The following is a 21,792-nucleotide window of genomic DNA, read 5'->3' on the forward strand; positions in this document are numbered from 1 at the left end:
GGTGTGTGGCGTGTGGGCTGGAGGATCCCAGCCCCAGCCGCTTTTACAGCAAGTAACAGTGTCACAGAGCAAACGTTTCTAAGAAATAAGGACAAACTGATGAGCCGTGTCAAATTGTGGGAAACCAGTTGTTACGAATACAGCAATTTCATGGGTCCACGATGAAGGCTGTAAACTACTGGTAAATAAATAAGGTCCCTCTAAACGCTGTTCCGAGAGTCAGAGACACAAACTGGACCTGCTCAGAGCCACTCAGCACCGTCCTCCTCTGCCTCCCTGCTCACGGGGACACTTCCTCCCACGGAAGGTGACACACTGCTCGCAGAGAGAAGCCGCTTTAGACTTGTGATTTTATTAGTTGAGTCCATCTGTGGTGGGTCTGCAACCCTTCCAGCCAGGCCCAATGCCCACATGTGGAAAAGTGCCTGTCTGGGGTGGGGTCAGCCTGGGTATGGTCTCTCTCGGTCCCCCTGTGCTCTGTCATCTTTGTCCCCCAAGCTGTGGCTCTGTGGCAGGAGAACAGCACAGGGAGAAGCCTTCTGACCCCGTCCCTCCCCAGACCCCTCCATCACCCACAGCTCTCCACCCCCACCTCTGGGGAGCCTATTAGAAGCCGAGGAGGCCACTGTCCAAGCCGAGCTAGTCACTTGGGTGGCTGGGAATGAGGCGGGGACTTTGTGTGAGCCCCTGAGAGCACGGAGGGCTGGCTGAGTGCCAAGAGCATGTCAGAATGTGAGGTAAAACCTGGCTGGCACGGCAGCCTCCCTGCCCCGGGCCCTCCCACGCCCTCGGTCAGGGTGGCCTGACTCCATGTCCCCATTAGGGGGGCGACACCGTGCTGTCCCTGCCGGGCGGGCAGATGGCCACTTGTGGCGTTCTTTGAGAAGACTCCTGCCTCAGAACAGGCCCAAACCATCTGCCCGCCGTGGAGGGGAGGGGTCGCCCGAGCCGTCAGACCTCTGGGTCTGAGCCGAACGTCTGCGGGGCAGGAGGACCAAAGCCGTGGCTGACAGCATCCGGGGGCTGAGATGCCCTCAGCATCGTGTCGCCCAAGGCCACTGAGGCACGAGGCACCTGTATGCCTCAGCCACGGCGGGCACGCGCAGAAGGACGTGTCTGCTCCCTGTCCACAGGAAGAGCTGTAATCAGCTCCTGGGCGTCGCAGAGCCTCCCCCGGGCGCCCCTCCCCGGGGCTGGCAGCCAGCAGGGCGGTGGGACAGAACGCAGGGTCTGAGGCCTCCGCTGAGGGGGCGGCCGGGCCCTTCAGGCCGAATGCGACGTCACGTTGTAGGAAGCATTCTTCAGGGTCTCCAGGAAGAACTGTTCATTCTCCAAGAAGTCTCGGTCCTGAAAGGCAGGGTTGGGAGAGCCGTCACCCCCCGGCTCCCTCCTGTGGGTAAGACACTGGCCCAAAGGACTGAGCGCAAGGTGGACTCCTGGGTGCTGGCCGAGCCAGCCCTTGCTCGGGGCCTCTCCCCACTTACTCCCTGGCTTTGCCCGGCTCTGGGAAGCAGCAGGGGGCACGGAAGGCGCAGGCACTGGGGTGGGACCAGGTCTCAGTCCTGCTGAGGCCACTCATTAGCATATGACTCCATCTCTCTAAGCCTTTCCATAAATTGGAGATAACGACATTACCTGCTTTGTAGGGCTGGGTCAAAGTAAAGGCTTATAATGTGCATAGTTTTCAGCACAGAGCCTGACACACAGGAAATGCTCTGTAAGTGATAACAGCTGTCATCACAGGGCGACTGTGGGGTTCAGCTGAGGCGACATGCAGAATCCAGAATCGCTTCAGATAGAACCTGGCCTACGGGTCTCAGAGACGCTCACTAAGCCATCGGCACCATTACTCTCCTCCAGGGCGTGGGCTCATCCCGGCCTCTGCCCTGAGGTGCTGGCCACCCAGGGGCAGCGGAGGGCCTGCTCTCCACCCAGCACGCTCACCTGCTCAGCTGTGTGTTTCAGCAGCACCAGCCTGGCGTGGAGGTGCGAGCGGCCCAGGCCGGCCGGCGGCCCCGGCGGCTGGCTGCGCCGAGGGGGAGCAGGAGCAGGAGCCACGATGGCTGCAAAGGCCGAGGGGCAAGTCAGGGACCGAAGTGTCGGAGGGAGGACAGGACGGCCACAGCCTGTCTCCCCAGGGCCTTCTCACCACTGCGGGTGGGTGCAGCCGGGACCCACCTCCTGCGCACATCCACCCAGCGGCCAGAGTCCCATCCTTCTGGAGCCACTTACCACTTAGGCCAGAGGCTGGCAGGCCCTGGGCCTTGGTGAGTAGCCCCATGGGACTAGAGGACAGGTCCTGTCGGACACGGTCCAACTGCAGTCTCTGCTGGGCCAGACTCAGATGCTCCTGTGCCCCGTCCCCAGAGAGGGCGCGCTGTGAGGGTGGGCGACCGGGGTGGGGGGTGGGGAGGGCGGGGGGAGCCAGGGCGGGGCGGGGCCTTGCCTGGTGCATGTGCTGCTCCTGCTGCCGCAGGTGCTCCTGCTGCTGCTGCACCAGCTGCAGCCGGGCCTGCTGTGCGGACTGCACCTGCCGGGCCTCCCGTAAGGCCCGTTCCCCCTCCTCGTACTTCTCTGAGGCCACCTGCGGGAAGGCCACCTGGGTCAGCGGGGCGGGCCGGGGGCAGGGTGCCGCTGGAGCCCCGACCTCGCCCTTGAGCTGAGCCGCCGGGCACCTGGCTCATCCTCTCCACCTCCTCGGCACGGAGCCGGATGCGCCGGGCGGCTGCGCTGACCCTCTCCTGCTCCAGCCGCAGCTCCTGCCGCTCCCGCTCCAGGGCCTCCCTCTCGGCGGCCAGCTGGTCCTCCTTGGCCCGGAGCTCGCTTGCCCTGATCTTTAGCTCTGCCTGCTCCTGGAGATGGCAAGGCCTTCGCTGCATTCTCCTCTCGGGAGTCCACTGCGCCCTGCTCAGGGTTCGAGGGTTCCCTGGCCCACCCGCCCACTGCTACGGCTCCACACCATCCGAGTCTGGGGGGAGGCAGTGGAGCAACAGGGTCCGAGGACCAGACAAGCCAAGCCTCGGTGCTGCTCCTCACCCTGGGCTCAAATTCTTCGAAGCCCAGTTTCCTCGTCTCTAGCGTATCTACATCATGGTGAGGGCTGAATGGACGTCAGAGGAAGCTGCCGTCCTTGCATGGGCGCTGTGCCCTCTACTAAGCACACCCGCCAGCGGAGGAGCAGACCGCGAGGGCGGGCGGCTCCGGGGCCTACCTTGGCCAGGCTGACCAGGGTGCCCTCCCGCTTGGAGTCCGCTTGCAGCGCCCGCTCCGCCTCTCGCTCGGCCCGCTCCTTACTCAGCTTCTGCTGCGCAAAGAACTCGGCCCACTCGGCCGCCAGGCGCCGCTGCTCCTCCCCGCACTTGCGCATGACCACCTTCTGCTCCTCCAGCAAGGCGCTCTGGGACAAGGGCGTCAGGGCGAGGGGTGAGCGTCCCGGGCATGTGGCAGGGCCAGCCGCCGAGCGCGGTGCGGCGGGACCCACCTTGGCCCGCTCCAGCTCCTCGCGCTCCACGGCGGTCTGCCTGGCCACGACCCGCCTCTGCTCCTCCAGCGCGCGCTGCGTGGCCTCGGCCTTGGACTGCTCCGCGCTCACCCGCCAGCGTTCCTGCGGCGGGGTCAGGGCTGAGGGTGCGCTCCCCGCGCCTGGGGGGCTGTGCAAAGCCGCTGCGTCTCCCACACCATGCCACAAACACCTCCTTTCTTGAGAGGCGCAAAACCAGGGGCGCCCGGGAAAGACAGCCAGGCCCAGCCGCTGGGCGGGCTGGAGGCCGCAGCCCCCTCACGCCGCGTCGCGTGATGGCCCTCAGCCGCCCAGCTGCCATCAATCAAGCGGGCGGAGCGCCAGGGTGGGCGTGACGCTGCAATGCCAGGGGGCACGGACAGCATGAGGCGAGAAGCTGGACTGTGCCTGGGCTGAGGCAGAGGGCCAAATGAGGGACTGAATTATTATGGTTCATGGTATCAAAATGTCTGTATCTACACAGTGATACGTCCACGGGATATCTATGATATCATCAGGGGCTCTCTGGCTAACGGGTAATTTTAACTTTCTTCTTTATCCTTTCCTATAATTTAATTTTTTCCCAGAGAAATGCATCATGATAACCTAGTACGAAAGGTATTATTTTCCTAATAGTAGAGCTTGCTTTTCTATATGAAAGCTACGTAGGGAGGTCGGGATGTATCTGCACAGTTCAGGAGGTGAGAGCATTTCTCCCACTGTCATAGGCGTCAGCTGCCGTGACACGTTCCGGTGGCAGGAAGGAAAGTGGGACGTGCAGCTGATGGGCCGAGAGGGGCTCAGCGGAGGAGGGAGAGGGCGGGAGAGACTGCAGAGGGACGTCAGGAGGCCGAGGACAGCGTATTGCTGACACTCCCTGGGGTGCTGGGGGAGCGCAGGCCCCGCGCCAGAGGGCAGCCCCACCTGCTCCAGCAGCCGGCTCTGCTCGCTCAGGCGGGCCTCCATCTTCGCGATGACCTCCTGGAGCCGGCTCCGCTCCTCCTCCATGTCCCGCTGCTGCCGGCCCAGCCTCTCCTGCAGTGCTGCGGGCAGCCCACAGGGGCTCACTGTCCACCCACCTTCCCACCGTGACCGGAGGGGAGGGAGGGCCACGTGGCTGCATGGTACCTCGGAGCTGCTCGTCCCGCTGCCGGACCCCCAGCTCCCACTCCTGGGCTGTGCTGAGGTGCGAGGCCTCCACGCGGGAGGACAGCTCGCTCAGGCTGCTGGAGAATCTCTCCATCTGCTCGATGATGCCATTCAGGGACCTGGGGGTGGATCGGGTCACCAGGCCTGGGGGCCTCAGCACTGCCCCCTTGGGGTGGGCAGGGCGCAGACCTGGCCCTTACCGCGTGTGGGAGGTGGCGCTGGTGACCGCGTCGATTTCCCGGTCCTTCAGCAGCTTCAGCCGCTGCAGCTGCTCCTCGTGGTCCTTGCGCATCTCCAGGATGGAGGCCCTGAGGGGTGCGGGGACAGTGGCTCAGGGGGCAGCGTGCCTCGGGGTGGCCCGTGCTCCTGGGGCTTCCCCCGCTGCAGGCCCGCCTCGGTTTCCCTGGCTCCTCAGGTACCCGCTCTCTCAGGGGGAGATTCTGCTTCTCAGCAAAGGACACGGCACACAGGAAAAGACAGATGTGCCCGCGGCCCTCCGTGCCTGGGCCTGAGCAGTGTCCGGAGGCCGGCTCTGCCCTCGTGGGCCAACCCCCTCGCGCACCTTTACTTGGTTCTGCTCTAACGCAGAACGGCGGCCAGACCGACCCACAGGCTCACAGCGCACACTGTTCTTGAGGTCGGTCCGGTTGCTGGACTGGAGAGTCCAGCAGGCGAGCAGGCTGACCTGAGCTGCGTCAGCCCACAGCGCTGCTGCTCCGGGCCCTGCCTGAATAGCCAGTGAGCCCTCGGGCCCTGTGGGCACGCCCTCTGCCCCTGCGGGGGCCGTGGGTCAGTGTGCTCAGCCTGGGGCCTCACCCAGAAGGGAAGGAAGGAGTCAGGCCCCAGTTCGAAGACTGCTGAGTCGGGGCTCAGGGACTCATGGGAGTCGGGTGGCTCCGGCCCCCCCGAAGCCCGCACGTCCTCACCGCTGCAGCTCCCGGAGCCGCTCCACCTCCTGGTCCTTCTCCTGCATGGCGGCCGCCAAGTGCCGCTGGTGCTGGGCCGTGAGCTCGGCGCGGGCCTGCTCGGCCGCCTGGCACTGCGACAGGTACTGGCTGGACAGCGCCTCGTTCTCCCTGCGCAGCCGCTCTTCCCGCTGCTGGTACGAGGTTTCCAGCACCTTGACGCGGCTCCTGCCAGTAGAAGACCCAGCCGTGGGTGGGGCCCCTCTGAGCACGTCGGCCGCGGCAGGCCAGGAGCCTCGGGGAGCCCCGGGGGCCACAGGCAGGGGAGGGCGTACCTGTGAGCGTTCTCGATGAGCTCCAGGTCGGCCTGGTGCCGCTGCTGCAAACTCTCCAGCAGCAGCTTGTGCTGGGCCCGCTCCAGCTCCAGCTTCCGCACCTGGAAGACGGTGAGGGGGACAGTGTGGAGGACGGGCGGGGGGTTCCTCAGGCTGCCCTCACAGTGACACGCTCCCATCACAGCTGGCGGTCCCTGGCCCCTCACCTGGGCCTGCAGGTCTGCCAGCAGGGCCTGACTCTGCAGGAGCTCGGCCTGGAGCTCGGCGGTCCCACTCTGAAGCTGCACCTGAGCTGCCAGCAGCTGCTTCTGGCATCCCGTGCCGGGCAGCAGGCTCCGTGCTAGGGACTCTGGGAGCAGGGACTGTAGTTGAGGGCAGATTAGGTAGGGGACAGGGACCTGGTTGAGCTCACCAACCTCTGGCCCTCTGCTCACTAGACCTCCCAGGCCTCACACCTGATCTGGGGCTGCAGACAGGGACAAGGGCATGACAACAAGAGGCCGAGAATGAGGCCTGGGAAAGTCACAGGGTCGCTGCGCCTCCCCTCTCTGGTCTGGTCAGAAGAATGAGTCCCTTTCTCCCTCAGAACATCCGACCCTGCAGGGGTTCCAGATTCCCATGCGAGTAGCTGCATCCCAGCAGAATTAGCTACAAGGGCTTACGACGCGGGCCCTTTCTATCAGGCCTGAAGTCCAAACGATGACAGCTACTCTGCTTCTAGCAGGCTGCGTGCCACCCACCATCTTCCGAGGTGCTTCTGGGTCACCAGGGATAAGCCCTTATGTGGCTTGGCCTCCTCAGGCCTAAGGGTCAGAGGTGACTGCACACCTGGGTAACAGATGGAGGTGTAGGGGCAGGGGGAGGGTGGTGGTGGCGGTGCGGGGAACAAGAATGGAGGCGGCTTTCCAGAGGGAGTGACGCCTGCAGCCCTACTCCGAGCGGAGCATTCTGGCCGCCCCTGCCTGGGGGTGGCAAGCCTAGAGGTGCTGCTGGGAGGAGCCCGGCGAGCTTGCTGATGGCACCACACGGCCTTCCTGATGGGCTGTCAAGTCAAACCGCTATTGCTGCCTCTGAGCACAGGAGAGCTGCTCCCTGGGCCTGAGACCTATGCCTGTTTGTCCGCCCCCCCCTACCTGGACAGGCACGGGCAGCCCTGTGGGTTCCTGGGAGCTTGGGACACACAACACGGGCTCTGAAAAATAAACGGCAGAGAGCTGTGTGAGAGGGAGGCCCGCAGAGCCCCTGTCTCGTGGGTGCTCTGGCTTCACTGTCTTTGGGGAGCCCCAAAGCAAGCTCAAAGTGCCTCTTTCTCACTCAGAGTTAACCCCCAAACAAAGCAGAAAACAAACCGGTGCTCGAGGGGTCTCCAGGGGCTGCGTCCTTCTTCGGGTCACCTGCGCGGAGGGCCGAGGAGGCCTGGTTCCGAGCCACAGGGGACCTGAGGACACAGGGGGGGAAGGTGGCAGGGGCAATAAAGGAAAACATCGGGCTCAAGCCAAAGACAGGAAAAGCCCTGGGGGCTGGCGGTTCACCGAAGTGAAGCTTCAGGTAGGAAAAGACGAGGACCCGGCGTCAGGACGCCCTGTCATCGGTGGGCCTGACGCGAGGCACTGAATGCCACACAGCAAGGCACAGCTATCGTCCCCTCCAAGGGAGGAGGCCCGTGCCGGTCCCCAACGCGCTTCTCGCCACGCTCAGCCCCGGCTGTGACTTACCCCGAGGGGGCCGGCCCGGCAGGCGGCTTCCGTGCTGCTGGCCCCGAGGTCCCCCCAGCAGCTGCTGGTCTGAGCCCCCGAGTGCTGGCAACAGGCTGGCTGAGGAGGTGAACGTTCGAGCAAAGGTGGCGGGGTCCAGGTGCGGGAGGGTGAAGACAGGACAAGGACCGAGCGTGAAGCTGTGTGGCTGTTCGTCCTCCCGCCTCCCCTGGGCTCGCCTCCCGTTCCCACCGGCCTGTCTTGGGAATTCTCCCACGTCTGAGCCCCTGGCCTTCTAGAACCCCCCTCCGCCCCAGTGCCCACCACGGCACAGTGAATGGACACTGACCATCTGATGACAGTCCAAGGAGTGGCAACGGCCGTGTTATGGGCCACCAGAGCTAAGTTCAGAGTCAAGGCCTTTGGGCTGAGGCTCTGCTCCTCCTCCCGCCAGGCCCGGCCGCCCTTTGGGCTCCTCTCTCCTGTCTGTTGTTCTCAACGCCCTTCTCAGCTCTCGGGGTCAGTGAAAAAGCTTTTCCCCGGGTTTCTGCTCCAGGTCAAAGCCACTCTCCTCACTCACACCAACCCCAGGGCTGGGTGACGTCCCCGGCCGGCCATGTCACCTCCTCTTCGCTCTGGCCCCACAGCATCTTGCCATTTCCTCTGGAGGATCCCGGCCTTGCCAGCCCCTTTCGCCTGCCTGCCCTCAGAGGTCAGTCGCAGGTCAGTCACTGTCCTGCTCCACTGGCTCGCCATTCTGTGGCTTCCCCTAGGAGTCGCCTCTTGGCCACTGTGTGTCCTGTAACACCCTTGACAAGCACTGTTTACTTCAGCTGAGGCCAGCGGTCACACCGAGGATTTGGACACTGGGTTTTTTGCCAGCCCAACGGCGCTGTGGACAGAGCCACTGCTCTGAGAGGGCTGCGTGTGTGCCACGCCAGGGCGTCCTGTCTCCTGCCTGACCAAGCCAGCACCCGTCCCCACAGCAGTTAAGGCGCAAGTGTCAACAGCCCCGCAGTCCCCTCGAGTCTGCACCTGGGCGAAGGCGGGAGCCTGAGGCTCCCTCGTGGGGCTCCGGCGGAGCCCACAGGTTAAGGACGGCGTTCTGCCCTGGGGTGCATGGCCGGAGCTCCCCACACCCTGCCCGGCCCTCCCTGTGCTAGAGACAGCAGCCTTGGCCTGTACCTGCTGGACGGGGGTCGGCCCACTGCCCCCACCACGTTCTGGCCGCTGGAGGGGGCAGCGTGCTCCTCTCTGGCCGGACCTTGGGACTTTTTCCGAGACAGGGCGTGGCTCAGCCAGTCCTCCTCCTCCTCCCGCTCAAGGGCACCCAGCTGGAAAGCCTGGCTGGCTTTGGCAGGGGCATCTGCAACCTCGGGCGCTGGCTTTGCCCCCGAGGAGGATGGGAGCCCCGCCGGGGCAGAGTGCCGGCCCACGGGATGAGGCGCTGAGGGCGTGGAGAATGCAGAGCCTCCCCTGCGAGTCTCTCTGGTGGCCGATGTGGGGTGCAGGTCCCAGTCATCTTCCTTGAGGCCCAACCAGTCGGCTCCTCCCTTCCTGGGGTGGGTGGGGCTGGACGCCATGGGGGTGCTCTGCTTGGAGCCTGCTTCTCCCTTGAGGTCTGTGCTCTCTTCTGCCAAGAACCTACTTCAAGACAGAGAGGAGGGGTCTATGGCAGGGCAAGTAACCCGTCCCAACAGCCCCCTTTCCCTCTGGCCTCGCCCTCCGCTGCTGGGGGGCGACTGTGAGCTCCACACCGAGAAGCGAGAACCGGAGAAGCCGGGGACGCCCAGGGGCTGTGCACGGCCAGCCTCAGGCCCCGCGAACAGGGCAGTGGAGCTGGGCGCTGCTCGTAGAACACCGCCAGACGCGGACACCTCGAATGCCACCGCACCAGGGACAAGTCCGCCCGCAGCACACAGGACCAAACGACCGCCACGGGCACGTGTGTCCAGAGAAGAACCGGCTGGACCGAGTGGTTTCATCTAGCGCCGTTTGCTACCTGTTCCTTTATTCAGCCATCGCCTGTGTGCTGTACTGCTCGGTGGCAGCAGCCTCCAAGGGCTCAGCACACGCCGGGAATGGGAAAACACGTCGGCGTGTCTGTACGGTTATTCAGAGAAAGAGAGGCCGATGCGGCTGACACGGCATAGTGCCGACATCTGCCGAGTCTGGGCGGCGGGCAGGAGGGAGCGTGCCACACTGTCCTCGCGGCCTCTCTGTCAGTTTGAAAGTATCTCAAAATACGAAGTCTAAAATGTACACTGGGAGAAAAATTCCAACTTCAGACAATTCCACCCACTACCGTGTTGCAAACAGGGACGAGACCATTGACGAGGTCTGCACGGCAGACCCCAGGGCAGGCTTCCCGGGGAGCAAGGTTCAAGAGGAGAGGCCGCCGCAGGCCTCTGGCTTTGACAGGCCTCAGGAGGAGGTGGGCCCACCCCCTCCTGCAGCCTGGGCTCCTGCTGGGGGCCATCTCCACCACCTGGCCTGGACTGCAGGGCTGGGCGACCTCCCCGTGCCTTCAGCACCCGCAGAGCCCAGAGCTGTACCCAGCGTGGCCTCCCCAACAGGCCTGTCAGTGGCATGGGGTGAGGCCAGCCCGCATGCTGCATGGGCAGTCTGTCTCCGAGGCCAAGCTCCCTGAGGGCTCGCTTACCTGACTGGCTGCCGGCGGGACTGCCGGCCCTCGGAGGAGCCCATGGTGGGCTGATAGGCCCCAAAGGTGAAGTCCTCATCACCCCAGGAATCGTCTTTGTCTGTGAATTAAGGGGCCTGTGATCTTGGGCAGAGAACTCTGTTTACACAGAGCTGAACTGGCAGCTTGATGACTGTGACATGTGGAGGTGAGGCTGCCCGGGGGGACGCAGGGCTGAGAGGATGGGCATCAGCTCCACTTGGAGGAGCATCGGGGAGCCGCCAAAACGCGGTGGTGGGCCCTGCGGGACAGTCCTGAGGTGCGGCCATGAGCTGCATGTGCCCCAAGCACAATTCAACACATGGCCCCAGCCGATGCTTTGAGAAACACTGGTCCAGAGCAGAGTTTTTCCAACTGTGAGCTGCTACCTCTTAGTAGGTTGAGAAACCACTTTTATGAGTTGCAGCCAGTATCTTTATAAACCAAACAGTGTATAAATAAGAATAACAACGTTGAACATGGTAATTAATATTGCGTGACACTTGTCTCAATTAAAATATGCATAACGTGTGTGTATGTGTCATGGTGTACAGTTTATTTCTTATTATGGGTTGTGGGAGAAACCTGCTCGGGGGGCCCCCCCGCCCCAAAGCTTCCTTACCCTGTGGCCTCTGGTACTTCCTGTCCGGCTGGAACTCGCCGTGCTCCCCAGTGCCTGGGCGGGCCAGCAGCTTGGTGGCAGTGCCTCGACCCAGCAGCTCATCCAGCTTGGAGCGAGCAGGCCGGGGCCCTTCCCTGCAGGACGGGACACAGGGTAGGTGCGTGTGAATACGAGGGGCTCCTGGGGGCCCACGCTGTCCCCCTAGTAACTTCTCCCTAGACCTGAAGCAGTGGCCTGGCCAGGGGCTCTATGCACCTAAGGACCCTTACTGGTCTCCTGTCTGCCTCCTGTCCGCTTTGGGGCTGTCCCCAAACCCCAGGGCGGCCATGATGTCGTCCCCATCGTCAAACAGCAACTCGTCCTTCTTTCGGATGGGGGTGTCCCCAGGAGCTAGAGGAATGGAGGGACCTAGGAAGCAGAACACGGGGCACCATGCCCACAGCTGTCTGGTGCTCCGCTGCGACACGCTGAACGGGCTGAGGGGCACGCTTCTCCGCCACTCTGAGTTTTGGGTGAGGCACCAGGCCTCGCGCGTGTCTGGTCTCCCACAGGACCTGCCCCGTCCCCGGCTCACACCCCCACCCCGTGCTTAGGGACGGATCGTCCCTCGGACCCAGACCTCAGGCCCGCGGTCCGCCCAGGGGGCTCTGAGGCCCTGCACCGGGCAGCCGGGCCAGCCTGCTGCCAGCGGCACCTTCCGTGGGGTGAAACCGGCGTCCCCCTACCCGGATCTCTGACTGGGGCTGGGCTCTTTTCCAAAGCTGCTCTACTCTCGGTCCCCGGCGGCTTCTTGGCGACTCCTTCCTCGTCGTCGGAGAGAAGTCCTGCCAACGGGTCTTCCAAGTCTTGGGGCCGGGAGGGAAAGCAGTGGTCAGACTGCACCTTTGTGCAGGAAAAAAAGCCCTGTGCTGCGCTGGGGGTGGCTAAGATGTCATTGTTGTCATCCCTAGATGCTCCGGCACATAAACGAGCCCCTCAGCATCTGGGGTGGCTCCAACCACACCGGGCCGGACATGGGAGCCGGGGGCGGCCCTGGCCTGCCGCCCCATGTGACTGCGCCAGGCTCGCCCATGGCCCCCGTTTCCACTGTCCGCACAGCCTTCTGGAGACGTCCCCAAGGCATCAGAAGGGCAGTGAAACATCCATGCATTCGTGAAGAATGGGAATTTTTCCTTTACTTTATAAAATCTTCAGTTGGATGTGTGGCTTCAAAGTCCTTGCAAAAAAGCTCCCCAAATATATGGATGAACACAACACAATTAGCCCCTCCCTGGACCCATGACAAACTAAATCGGTGGCATCAGCTGTCTGCTGCTCGTCTGACACACGCGGAATCCCGGCCACAGCGAGGGAGTAAGCGTTACTCGGGCTACTGGGCTCTCAGGCCTGGAGCGTCCCAGGAGTCTGACTGGGGGGCCACTGGTACCTTCAAAGGAAAACTTCCTGTGCTGCTGCCCGAGGCTTCTGGGAGAGGTAGATGGCTTCTTGGTGGGAATGGCGTCCCCTGTAGAAGGCAAAGAGAAAACAAGGTGGCAGGCCCGGGTCTCCCCTGGCCGAGGTTCTTCCGCTACACCCTGACTGGGGCCACGGGGAGGGCGTGTGACTGTGGACACAGCCCCGGGATGGGTCTACCCCTCCCCAGTTCTCACACGGGCTCCTGCAGGAGAATGGAGTCTGGAAGCCACCTCCTGCCGCCTAGTCACGAGTCACTCCAAACAGAGACATGGGTTTGGGAGACGCACAGGCTACCGTAAAATTCTGCAATTTAATTCAAAGGGCTCCTCCAGGAGTTGTCATGTTGGACTTGGAGGAAACGGAACAGCCCGAGGAAGAGAGGAAGCTCAACTTGTCCCACTCTCCCACCATAAACACACACACGCGCGCGATTTGCCAGGCCCTGGCCTCTCCATCCCAGGCACAGAAAACCCACAGGACAGGAAAGCTTCCTTCTAAGCGTCTTCTACATTTCCGCATCCCCAAAGCCTCCCAAGTTCCAAAGAGCCAGGTCCCACTCACCTTTCTCGTTGGCTGTAAAGGTCCCAGCAGGTTTGGGGTTGCTAGGTGGCTCTTGTCTCCCAGAACCCTTTGCAGCACTTTTGCTAGAGGCTAGGTGAGACTTCCTCAGACCTAGGAGGTCGGCATCCATGTCGTCCAGATCCTGGGAGAGCGGGAAGAACAAGGGATCCCCCCAGATGCTCAGCTGCTGCTCGCTGAGCGCCCTCGTGCTCCTGGAAGCCTGCTGGTGATGCGATGGTGCCTCCGTCTTCCACGGGGGACAATCGGGGACGTGAGCTGGGAAACTGACGCGACAGGGGCACAGACGAGGACAGAGGCAGGGCCGAAGCACAAGGTCTCCCCGCGTCCGGTCTCAGAGAAGCCGGTGGTCCTGGCTCGGCACTGCCCGGCCGCGGCCGCCACCACGTGAGAACGAGTGGGTGGCCAGCACCTGCTCTCAGCCGCTTCCCACACAGGCCTAGCCAGTGTCGAAGGCCTGTTTGCAGAAGGGACGGGGCAGCAGGACCCGGGGGGGTCTACGACTCCCAAACGGACGGCCACTGGGCAGTGGGAAGGGGCTTGGGACATACTGTCCAAAGTTGAAAAAAATTTTGGATCCCTTAGCCTGCCTGGCTCGGGCAAGCAACGTGCACTGGGGGAAAAAGCATGAGAACGCTGCTCCGGGGCCAAGAACGGCGAAACTAAACACCGGCAGGAGCCGAGCCAGGAGGCGGAGGCAGCCGGGCCCTGCAGGCCGCCACCAGCCCTGCGGGGCTGGCTCATCAAATGCTGACTTTGACAAGGGAGGAGGGTGGCTGGCACCCGAGGGGCAGAACTGTGAGGAAACAAAGGAAAAAGAGAAAACTATGCAGAAAAAAAGAAGAGTTGGGAAAGAAAACAGAACCAAAGGTAACCGAGTGGCGTGGGGGCTGAGCTCAGGGTTCCAGAACGAGGGACTCCAAGACACCACCAAAAAAAAATTCATCCGGGGACCGGAACGTCACGCCGGGGGGCCCAGCTGGCCAGCTTTGGGAAGGGCTGATTTCAAGCTGAGGTGAAAGAAATGGAATCTGGAGCCAAGAAGGGCACAGACCCCGATTCTTCGGGGCCCCACAGGGCTGAGAGCAAGCATTCATGCTTGGCCCAGGACCGAAGCAACATAGGGTAACTCGGGGACGGAAGCCAAGGTCAGGTAGGAGCACGCTGCCAGCTGCCGGACAGAAGGGGAGGGAGAATGAAGGGCAGCCTGAGGTTTCAGACTCAGGCCGCCTGAGCACTGAGAGACTATGCTTTTATAACGTCTTCAGAATTTACGCCTTACAACTGCATTGCCAGCACACTGTACGATAGCCAAGATAATGGAAGAAATCTAAATGCCCACCTATAGACAATTAAAGCAGTTACGGTTCATATACACTCAGCCATTAAAAAGAAATGAAATCCTACCATCAGCCACAACATGGATGGACCTAGACGTTCTTATGTTGAGTGAAATAAATCAGAGAAAGATAAATACCATATGGTTTCACTTATATGTGGTATCTAAGGAACAAAAAGGACAAACTCATCAAAAACAGACTCACAAATATAGTGGACAATTTGGTGACGGACAGAGCAGAGGGGGGTTGTAGGGCTGGGAGAACGGGGTGAAGGGTTAAAGAAGTACAGATTAGTAGTTGACAGTTGGTCACGGGCATGGGAGCACGGCAGAGGGAATGCAGTTAAGCTTTAATATGATGGCCAAGTGGAGGGCCAGGGGAGGGAGGGAGGAAGGACCTGTACACTTGAAACTAATTAAAATTAATTAATTTTTAAAAAATTGCATTGCCAGAGTTAGCTTGGGGCTTGATCTAATAGGAAGACAGCTGTACTGAAGGGACCTGGCAGGGGGTGTGGAGAGAAATAGGGAGAAAGGTTAAGAATGAGCTTTAGAGGAAATGGTCTCCCTCTCTCTCCCCCTAGGTGGTGCAGGGGTGGAGGGACACAGCCAGGTGAGACTTCAGGTCGGAGCTGGCCCCACTACATCCGAGATCTGTGGCTGATGTGTGACAGGATGGGTGAATCTCTATGAATTGGGGAGACTGATTTGTACCCAGAGGGGCGGAGGGCGACAGCTCATGGGCGAGTGCCATTCCTGCACGAGGCAGGGCTCAGAACACAAGCTGTAAAGGAGGCGTTACAGGGAGCATGAAGGCGTAGAGCGAAAAGCCAGTACTGCCCCACCAGAGCTGGCCCAGCTGCTTCATTACCTTCATGGCCTGGAGCAAGGCCTGCGGGTCTGCTTCTGAGATGTCGGAAACCTAAGTACATAGGAGGGTAAGGACTTGTCAGGCCCTTCGAAGCTCAGGGCTCTTGCCCAGGGGCCTGGATTCTGAGGGGGCAGGAGCAAAGCTCAGCCGGCCAGTGGCCAGCGGGGCAGAAGGTGCCGCCCTCACTCGGGGCCTGGGCGTTGCCTGCAGTCAAAGCTGCCCAGTTGTGGAGACCCAGAGAGGGCTGCCACTTCCTCTTCCCTGCAGCTGGAAAGACCGTGTCCATCACAGGACTCAAACTACGCGGCTCCCCGTCCACGTGGCCGGACGGCGGGGGGTGTATCGTGGAAGCGCAGTTAGAATGGGCAGCGTCCGAGACTCCGGCAGCTGCCAGGGGCTCTGCTTCCTGGGCCAGCTCACTGGTAGGAGGCAAAAGGATGCGCTTTGGGCCCTTGGCAGCCCTCAGTGCTGCTTCGCTTTAAGAACGAGCTGGCTTCACGGGGACGTCTGAACCTTTCCGTGAGTAGTAGTGGGCCATAGTGCCCATCTCGCTGTTTCTGGGGGTAAGGAGGGAGGGTGGGGAGTAGGGGATGGGCCAGGCTCACCTCGGCATCAGCTCCTGCCAGGCCTGCCATGGGGCTGAAGGCGTCGTCTTCCCAGAGGGACCTGCAAAGGGGCAGACGTGGCACCCGCCCGCGCCCCGCTGGCACTGGGTGACTCTAAGAGAAGAAGGGCTTAGAGGGCCCAAGTGAACTTGGGAGAGTCTCTTCTCTGGGAGAACAGGGGTGCTAAAAGGAATTTCATGGGCCACCTAATGCAGTGATTTTTAACATTTTTTAAATTTAAAAGAGCCTCTTTCAAAAAAGAAACTGTTAATAACAACAACGGGCAAGAGAAGAAAACAGAACTGCTTTAGCTAAGATAGAGGTGGGGTGGACCCACCCAGGCTGTGCTTACTTTTTTCCAGCCCTGGCAGGAGAGAGCGTCTGAGCTCCACCTGTGTTATCTCTAGCACATGGTGCCAGTTTGACAGGCTTCTCAGGTAGTGTCGCTAGGAGAAAAGAAAACAAAAACTCTGTTATCTGGCTGCAGAGAACTGAAGTCAAGATAAAAAAGATCACAAGCTGCAAGTTATCCCTTGAAAAACCTGAATACAAGCCTAAATGACAACTGGTGACCAATGAGGAGCTCACTCCACTCCACCCCACCCCGCCCGACCCCACCTCACCCCACTCCCTGGAAATGCAGGAAGAATAATGCATTCCCATTGCTCGAAGCTGTTGGTTATCATACAAGGGCGGGCAGTTTGTGGTTCTTCTGCGCCAGGTGCGGGGAACCTCAGCCTTGCTGGACCTGTTGTCCCCGGTGAGCTCTGCATGACCCTGAACCCCTGCTCCTCTCAGTACAGCAGACATGGACACAGAAGGTAAGGGACTAGAGCCCCAAACAATAAGGAACGCTTACAATGCAACAATAAAAAGGCCATTAACCCAATGAAAAAATGGGCAAGGGATCTACATAAACCTTCTCCAAAGAGGATATATGAATGGCCAATAAATACAGGCTAAGATGCACAGCATCGTTAGTCACTAGGGAAATGCACATCAGAACCATGATGAGATGCAACTTTACACCTAAGAGGATGGCTAGAATCCAAAAGACAGACAATAACAAGAACTGACAAGGATGTGGAGAAACTGGAGCCCTCTGCACTGCTGGTGGGAATGTAAAATGGTACAGTTGCTGTGGAGACAGTTTGCTGGTCTCTCAAAATGTTACACATAGTCACCATATAGTTCCATCAACGGCACAGCTAGGTTTACACCCCGAAGCACTAAAAACATATATCCACACAAAAACTTGTATATGAATGTTCATAACAGCCCAGCCAAAAGGTGGAAAGCATCCAAATAAGCATCGGCAATGAACGGATAAAGAAAATGTGGACATCCACATAGAGAGGAATGAAGAACGGGACCTCGAAAACATTCTGCTAAGTGAAAGAAGCCAGATGTGAAAGTCGCACACTATGGGACCCTGTTCTGTATAAAATGTCCAGAGTAGGCGAATCCATAGAGAAAGAAAGTAGATTAGCGGTGACTTGGGGTGGAAGGGGGGGATGGAGAATGGCTGCTAATGGGGGTACGGAGGTGCTGTGTCGGGTGATGAAAATGTTCTGGAATTGGACCCTGGTGATCCTTGCACGACTTTGTGAGTATACTAAAAGCCGCTGCATTGCACACTTTAAAAGAGTAAGTTTTATGTGAATTATATCTCAATTTAAGAAAAAAAAAAAAAAAAAGGAAAAAAGCCTAAATCAGAGAATTCTGGGCAAGGGGCACTTACTTGCATCCCCCAGGAGGTCACCAAGGACGTCATCAATGGAGCCTGGAACAGAAAGTGTGTCGACTTCAGGAGGACAGAAGGCTGGTCCTTAAGGCCATCCGGCTGGACACCTCGCCCCTGGACCTCAGGTGTGGCTCTGTCGCCACTGGCCACCAGATGTTTTCCAACTCTCTGGCAACAAGTCACGGGCCTTATTGAAAATAACTTTCTCAAAGGATGATCATGAAGATTTTCAGTGAAAACTATGTTCTCTGCGACTCACTGGTTAACAGGCCAGTCCTCCAGACTCTGAACAGAGAGCCCCGTATGCTTCTTCAGGAGAAGCACCCAGATTTCTAGGCACACACAAGCTTCTTTCATACCAATTGCCTCCTTGCATCCCTGCATCTGAGGCCCCCGGAACTGGTCTGGAGGCACATGTCCTTGGCCACTTCCTGATGAGGCGGACACGTGGGGAAACCCAAGTACAAGCATTGAATTAGTTCTCACCTGAGCGCCTTCACCACCCGCAACCCCAGCCGTACATTTCCGGATACGCGGCCCGATGAGAAGGACTTTTTTCCCAAGTCCCATCCCTTGCTTTTTTCTGAAAGACTCTGAGGATCCAGTGAGACAGCATGAGAAGACCCCTGGAAAGGCCAAAGCTGCCTAGAGAATTGGCGGAACCAGCGAGACACATCAAAAATGTCCAGACACGGACACGTGAAAGTTATTTTTAAACCCAAGGTGGGGGAATTATTTTTGGCTTAAGGAGGACGTGCCACCTCTCTACTCACCTTTCAACCCCTTCTTGGTTTTCGGTGCCTACAATGGGAAAAACAAACCACTTTAACAAAATCAAACAATGAACGTGTTGAAAACGAGAACGTGTAATGAGTTGTTTTGCCTTTTGCCAAGTCACCGCAGAGACAGGAGAACCAATGGTATCTAGAGACAGAAGCCCTTTATGCTTTCCTAGAGTTTCTGAGAATAGATTCATATTCGGAGTGTGGGAACAGCCCCCATTAACCAGCAGTGGATGCCACTGTGGGGTCCCCCCATGGGCAGAAGTCTCTCCTTTTCCCTAATTTCCAGATGCCACACACAAATCCTCCTAGCCAGGATATGATAAATTTAGGAACATTTTCCTCTATTCATGTCCCTGACTCCTCAATACCTGGGACGGAGTGATAAATGATTCCAGCTGGACATTAAGACTCAGAAAAAAATGTTTGCTCATTGCTTAATAAGGTCGGTATCAGTGCTACTTCCCCTCCCTCCTCTCCAGGGACCACATCCTGGTCCTTGTCACCCCACCCCCAGAGCGCTCCATGCAGTCAAGGTCGTGGGGGTGCATGTTTCCATACATCTTACTCTGCGTTCTGCTTACCATCTCGGGGCAACGAGGGCTGCTTGCAGCCGCCTCACAGCGCTGTCCGACTCATCTGAACTCTGCCCACGTCAGGCTCATGCTCCCTAATGAAGAAAATTTAAGTGGTTGCTGCTGAAAAATGATGTGGCTTTAACCATGCTCCAGTCCAAGGCCTGTCAAGGCTTCTCTCACTTTACTCATTCAAGAGGTCAAAACCTATTTTCCTAAATTAAAAACTGCTTGTAAGGGCAGCAATTCAGAAAAGAAGCAAAGTGTTCTTGGTAACTGGAGTTTTCCTAGACCTGGAGATCCCTCGCATAAAGTTCAGTGCTCCTCACCACTTACTCTGAGGACGCAAGAGAGGAGAGGACCTATCTCAAAAGGAGTGGGGTGCCTGGCACTATGCCCAATACACCTTCCCAGGCAACACCTAGGACTACTTTCTAGGCAGCATTCAGCACAAACGGCGAATGTGTGTGCTGGTTATTCCTTGACAATATTTTCACCGACAGTGGAATTTTCTTTCCCCTTCACATTGACTGTAAATCTGACTCACCCAATGACAGAGAACTGTTTTCCTCAGAATTCTCACTCCCCCTGCTCCTGACCCCTTCTCTACCTTACTAGAACCTACCTTTGGCACACCTTGGAAGAAAGGCGTTGGGAGGGGCCATCTCTCTTTCTCTGGTGTTGGCATGTCCTATTACTGGAATGCAAAGTGTACCTGGGACCTCATACAGGGGGCCTCTGAGAATGTTTGCGTTTCTCTTTCTCTGGTAGTTTTTCTTTCTCTAATGGTAGTTTTCACGACCTAAAAGTGCAGACACGTTTTGTCTCATATTACATCCAGGAACTTCCTGTCATCTATCGACCAGTCCCAGCCTCCCAGACCGCGGGAATTTCTGAGAGACGTTTGCCAAGGCCCCAGGGCCGCAGGTACCATCACGTCGTCGCATCTACTCAGCCAGCTCCGTGCCAGTCGTTTTACAATCCCGAGCTTGCCCCTTGGCAAGGGCCCTCCCGGAGGCACCCCCTCGGTCCCGAGACTCCTCGCCCCTCTACGCGTCACCCCCTCCGCCCGCCCAGCCCACCTGGACCCCGAGCGCAGCCTACAACCCTCCTAGCCCCAGAAACCCCCGGGTTACGCGCCATTCCATTCCGGGGAGAAGCTGTTGGGACCTGTCCGAACCATAGCCGCCCAACCGGGCTCCTCTTGAGCCCAGCTCGGCAAGAGATCCCGCTTCGAAGCCCCGAGGACGCCGACCTCTCAGCCGCCCCGCCTCCGAGAGAAAGGCGAGCGCGAGCCACCCAGGGAGTTGTAGTCCGCGGCCCGCTCACTTGCCAGAGCCGAGGGGGCAGGGAGCGCCTCGAGGAACTACAGTTCCCAGAGTGCCCCGCCGCGGCCGTTAGTCCGGGCGGGGCCTCTGTTCGCAGCTCGGCCCGTTGCTAGGAGCTGCCTCAACGCCACCTTGGGAAGACTCTCCAGGCTCCAACGCACGGGGGCTTCTGCTTCCTCCCATTCCCCGGAGGCCTGGACCCCGAGACGGAGCATTTGGAAGTTCCTCCAAATCCAAGCCCTTTTCTGCGGGCTGACTCGTGCCCGTGCCGGGGTGGAGGGCCTGAAGAACGTGTTACGACTGGAAGGTCGACGTATGAAACCATAATTATGAATTTATCTCACACTCCAAACTCAGGGAACTGGCTATGACCTTCCTATTTAATTAAGAAAACCAAAGATGCAAAGTCGGAATGAAACCCAGCGTCGTAACCAATGAAGACACGTAGCGCTTTTTGTGTTAATTACAGATTTTATTAAGGGTCTTTCAATTTTACAAAGGAAAATGGGGTTGGTGTTTTGGCTGGCCCGCAGGTCAAGCAGTGCTGGAGTGGTGGGTTACTTCTGCTGTCTACCCACGATTCACAGGCTTGGGACACTGCACCTCTTTGGAATTCCACCCCTCCCCCACCCCCACATGTCCAGCCTGGCATGGTAAACAATACATGGTAAATGCATCTTGTCAGATAGGAACTCAAACCACAACAGTATTAAAAAAAAAAAAAAATAGCAGTGATTATATACTCCGAGAGTATCCTTGAACCCACAGGAACTGTAAATAAAATGGTGTTTACAAAGTAATGGTCAGTGGTCTGAGTGCTATGTGGAAGATCAAATATTTGTTAGCTAATCAATGAAAACTGTCAACAGTATTGTGACAACATATTTTGATTCAGAGTTCTTAAAATCACTCCCAATTTTCCATGATCTTCCTGAAATAATGAATGGCCCACTTAAATTTAAGGCAAAATAAAACAAAATCCCTTTGTAATCTAGGAATTTGCAGGTCTGCAACAGCTCACATCTGATAACTCCAAAATTTTCTCATATATTTGTTTACTATCCTGGACCACAGGAATAGTTACTGAATTTTAGTTAAGTGTGGACAGCTAAAAGCAAAACCCCACTAACATTTAAAAATGAAAATCATTTTAGTCATTTACATGACTTGGTCTATTTGTCCAAGAATGGAGTAGTAAATATTTAATTAGCTGAAATGACTTCCACATTCCATGAAAATGATCAACACCTTTATCAGAGTCAGGAGAATGAATAAAAGACTCGGTTTTGGATAGAATCAATTTCCTGCAGAGAAATAATCAATTTCTCTCCAGCTGCAGTAGGAACTATTACTTGAAGACAACCTATAATCTCGGGTATACCTTCCATATACGTAAAGATTTAGCAGGTGTTACAGACCATCTGGATCTATACTTGTCCTAATAAGATGAATGGGAAGAGCTCAAAAAGGGGGAGATGGGCCCGAGCAGCAGTCATCTAAAGAATTTCCATTCCCCAGGGAACTCTAGGATCATGAATTTGAAGTTATACCTCTCCAGCTGAAACCTTGCAGTGAAGAAAACCAAGAATTAAGATCCAACATGTGAATTTAAGGAACTAGAAAATGCCTC

General features: G+C 58.2%; 1 protein-coding gene across 6 annotated transcripts; it reads right to left on the reverse strand.

Annotated features, from left to right (window-relative positions):
• Positions 1-332: 332 nt before the first annotated feature.
• On the reverse strand, positions 333-20,098 carry FBF1 (Fas binding factor 1). 6 transcript variants are annotated; one of them, XM_016127618.2, is made up of 30 exons: positions 19,975-20,098; positions 19,460-19,636; positions 18,251-18,278; positions 17,475-17,516; positions 16,086-16,179; positions 15,734-15,794; positions 15,129-15,179; positions 12,901-13,042; positions 12,311-12,388; positions 11,610-11,729; positions 11,154-11,274; positions 10,885-11,018; positions 10,245-10,344; positions 8,768-9,229; positions 7,604-7,702; positions 7,238-7,326; positions 7,022-7,080; positions 6,095-6,250; positions 5,889-5,989; positions 5,575-5,781; positions 4,849-4,956; positions 4,628-4,767; positions 4,424-4,542; positions 3,482-3,604; positions 3,212-3,397; positions 2,676-2,852; positions 2,447-2,584; positions 2,233-2,350; positions 1,945-2,063; positions 333-1,347 (listed from the first exon to the last, which is right to left on the reverse strand). In XM_016127618.2, exons 2-30 carry the CDS (start codon positions 19,520-19,522, stop codon positions 1,264-1,266), a joined length of 3,519 nt encoding a protein of 1,172 aa, XP_015983104.2. In that variant the 5' UTR covers positions 19,523-19,636; positions 19,975-20,098; the 3' UTR covers positions 333-1,263. The 6 variants fall into 6 exon arrangements, with proteins under 6 accessions (XP_015983104.2, XP_015983097.2, XP_036078743.1 ...); XM_016127611.2 differs by having other exon boundaries at positions 8,768-9,226; positions 11,154-11,292; XM_036222850.1 differs by having other exon boundaries at positions 11,154-11,292.
• Positions 20,099-21,792: the final 1,694 nt, after the last annotated feature.

This window comes from Rousettus aegyptiacus, unplaced genomic scaffold (genome assembly GCF_014176215.1).
Source record: "Rousettus aegyptiacus isolate mRouAeg1 unplaced genomic scaffold, mRouAeg1.p scaffold_m13_p_6, whole genome shotgun sequence".
NCBI classification, from domain to species: domain Eukaryota; kingdom Metazoa; phylum Chordata; class Mammalia; order Chiroptera; family Pteropodidae; genus Rousettus; species Rousettus aegyptiacus.

Bases quoted from the DNA above. Each gene is read 5' to 3' on its own strand.
- FBF1 (XM_036222850.1), bottom strand. From the start codon at position 19,522: ATGCCAACACCAGAGAAAGAGAGATGGCCCCTCCCAACGCCTTTCTTC. The intron at 16,180-17,474 runs GTAAGTGCCCCT...CTTTTCTCCTAG, and splicing joins TGACCTCCTGGGGGATGCAA to CGACACTACCTGAGAAGCCT. The intron at 5,782-5,888 runs GTACGCCCTCCC...TTCTACTGGCAG, and splicing joins CTCATCGAGAACGCTCACAG to GAGCCGCGTCAAGGTGCTGG.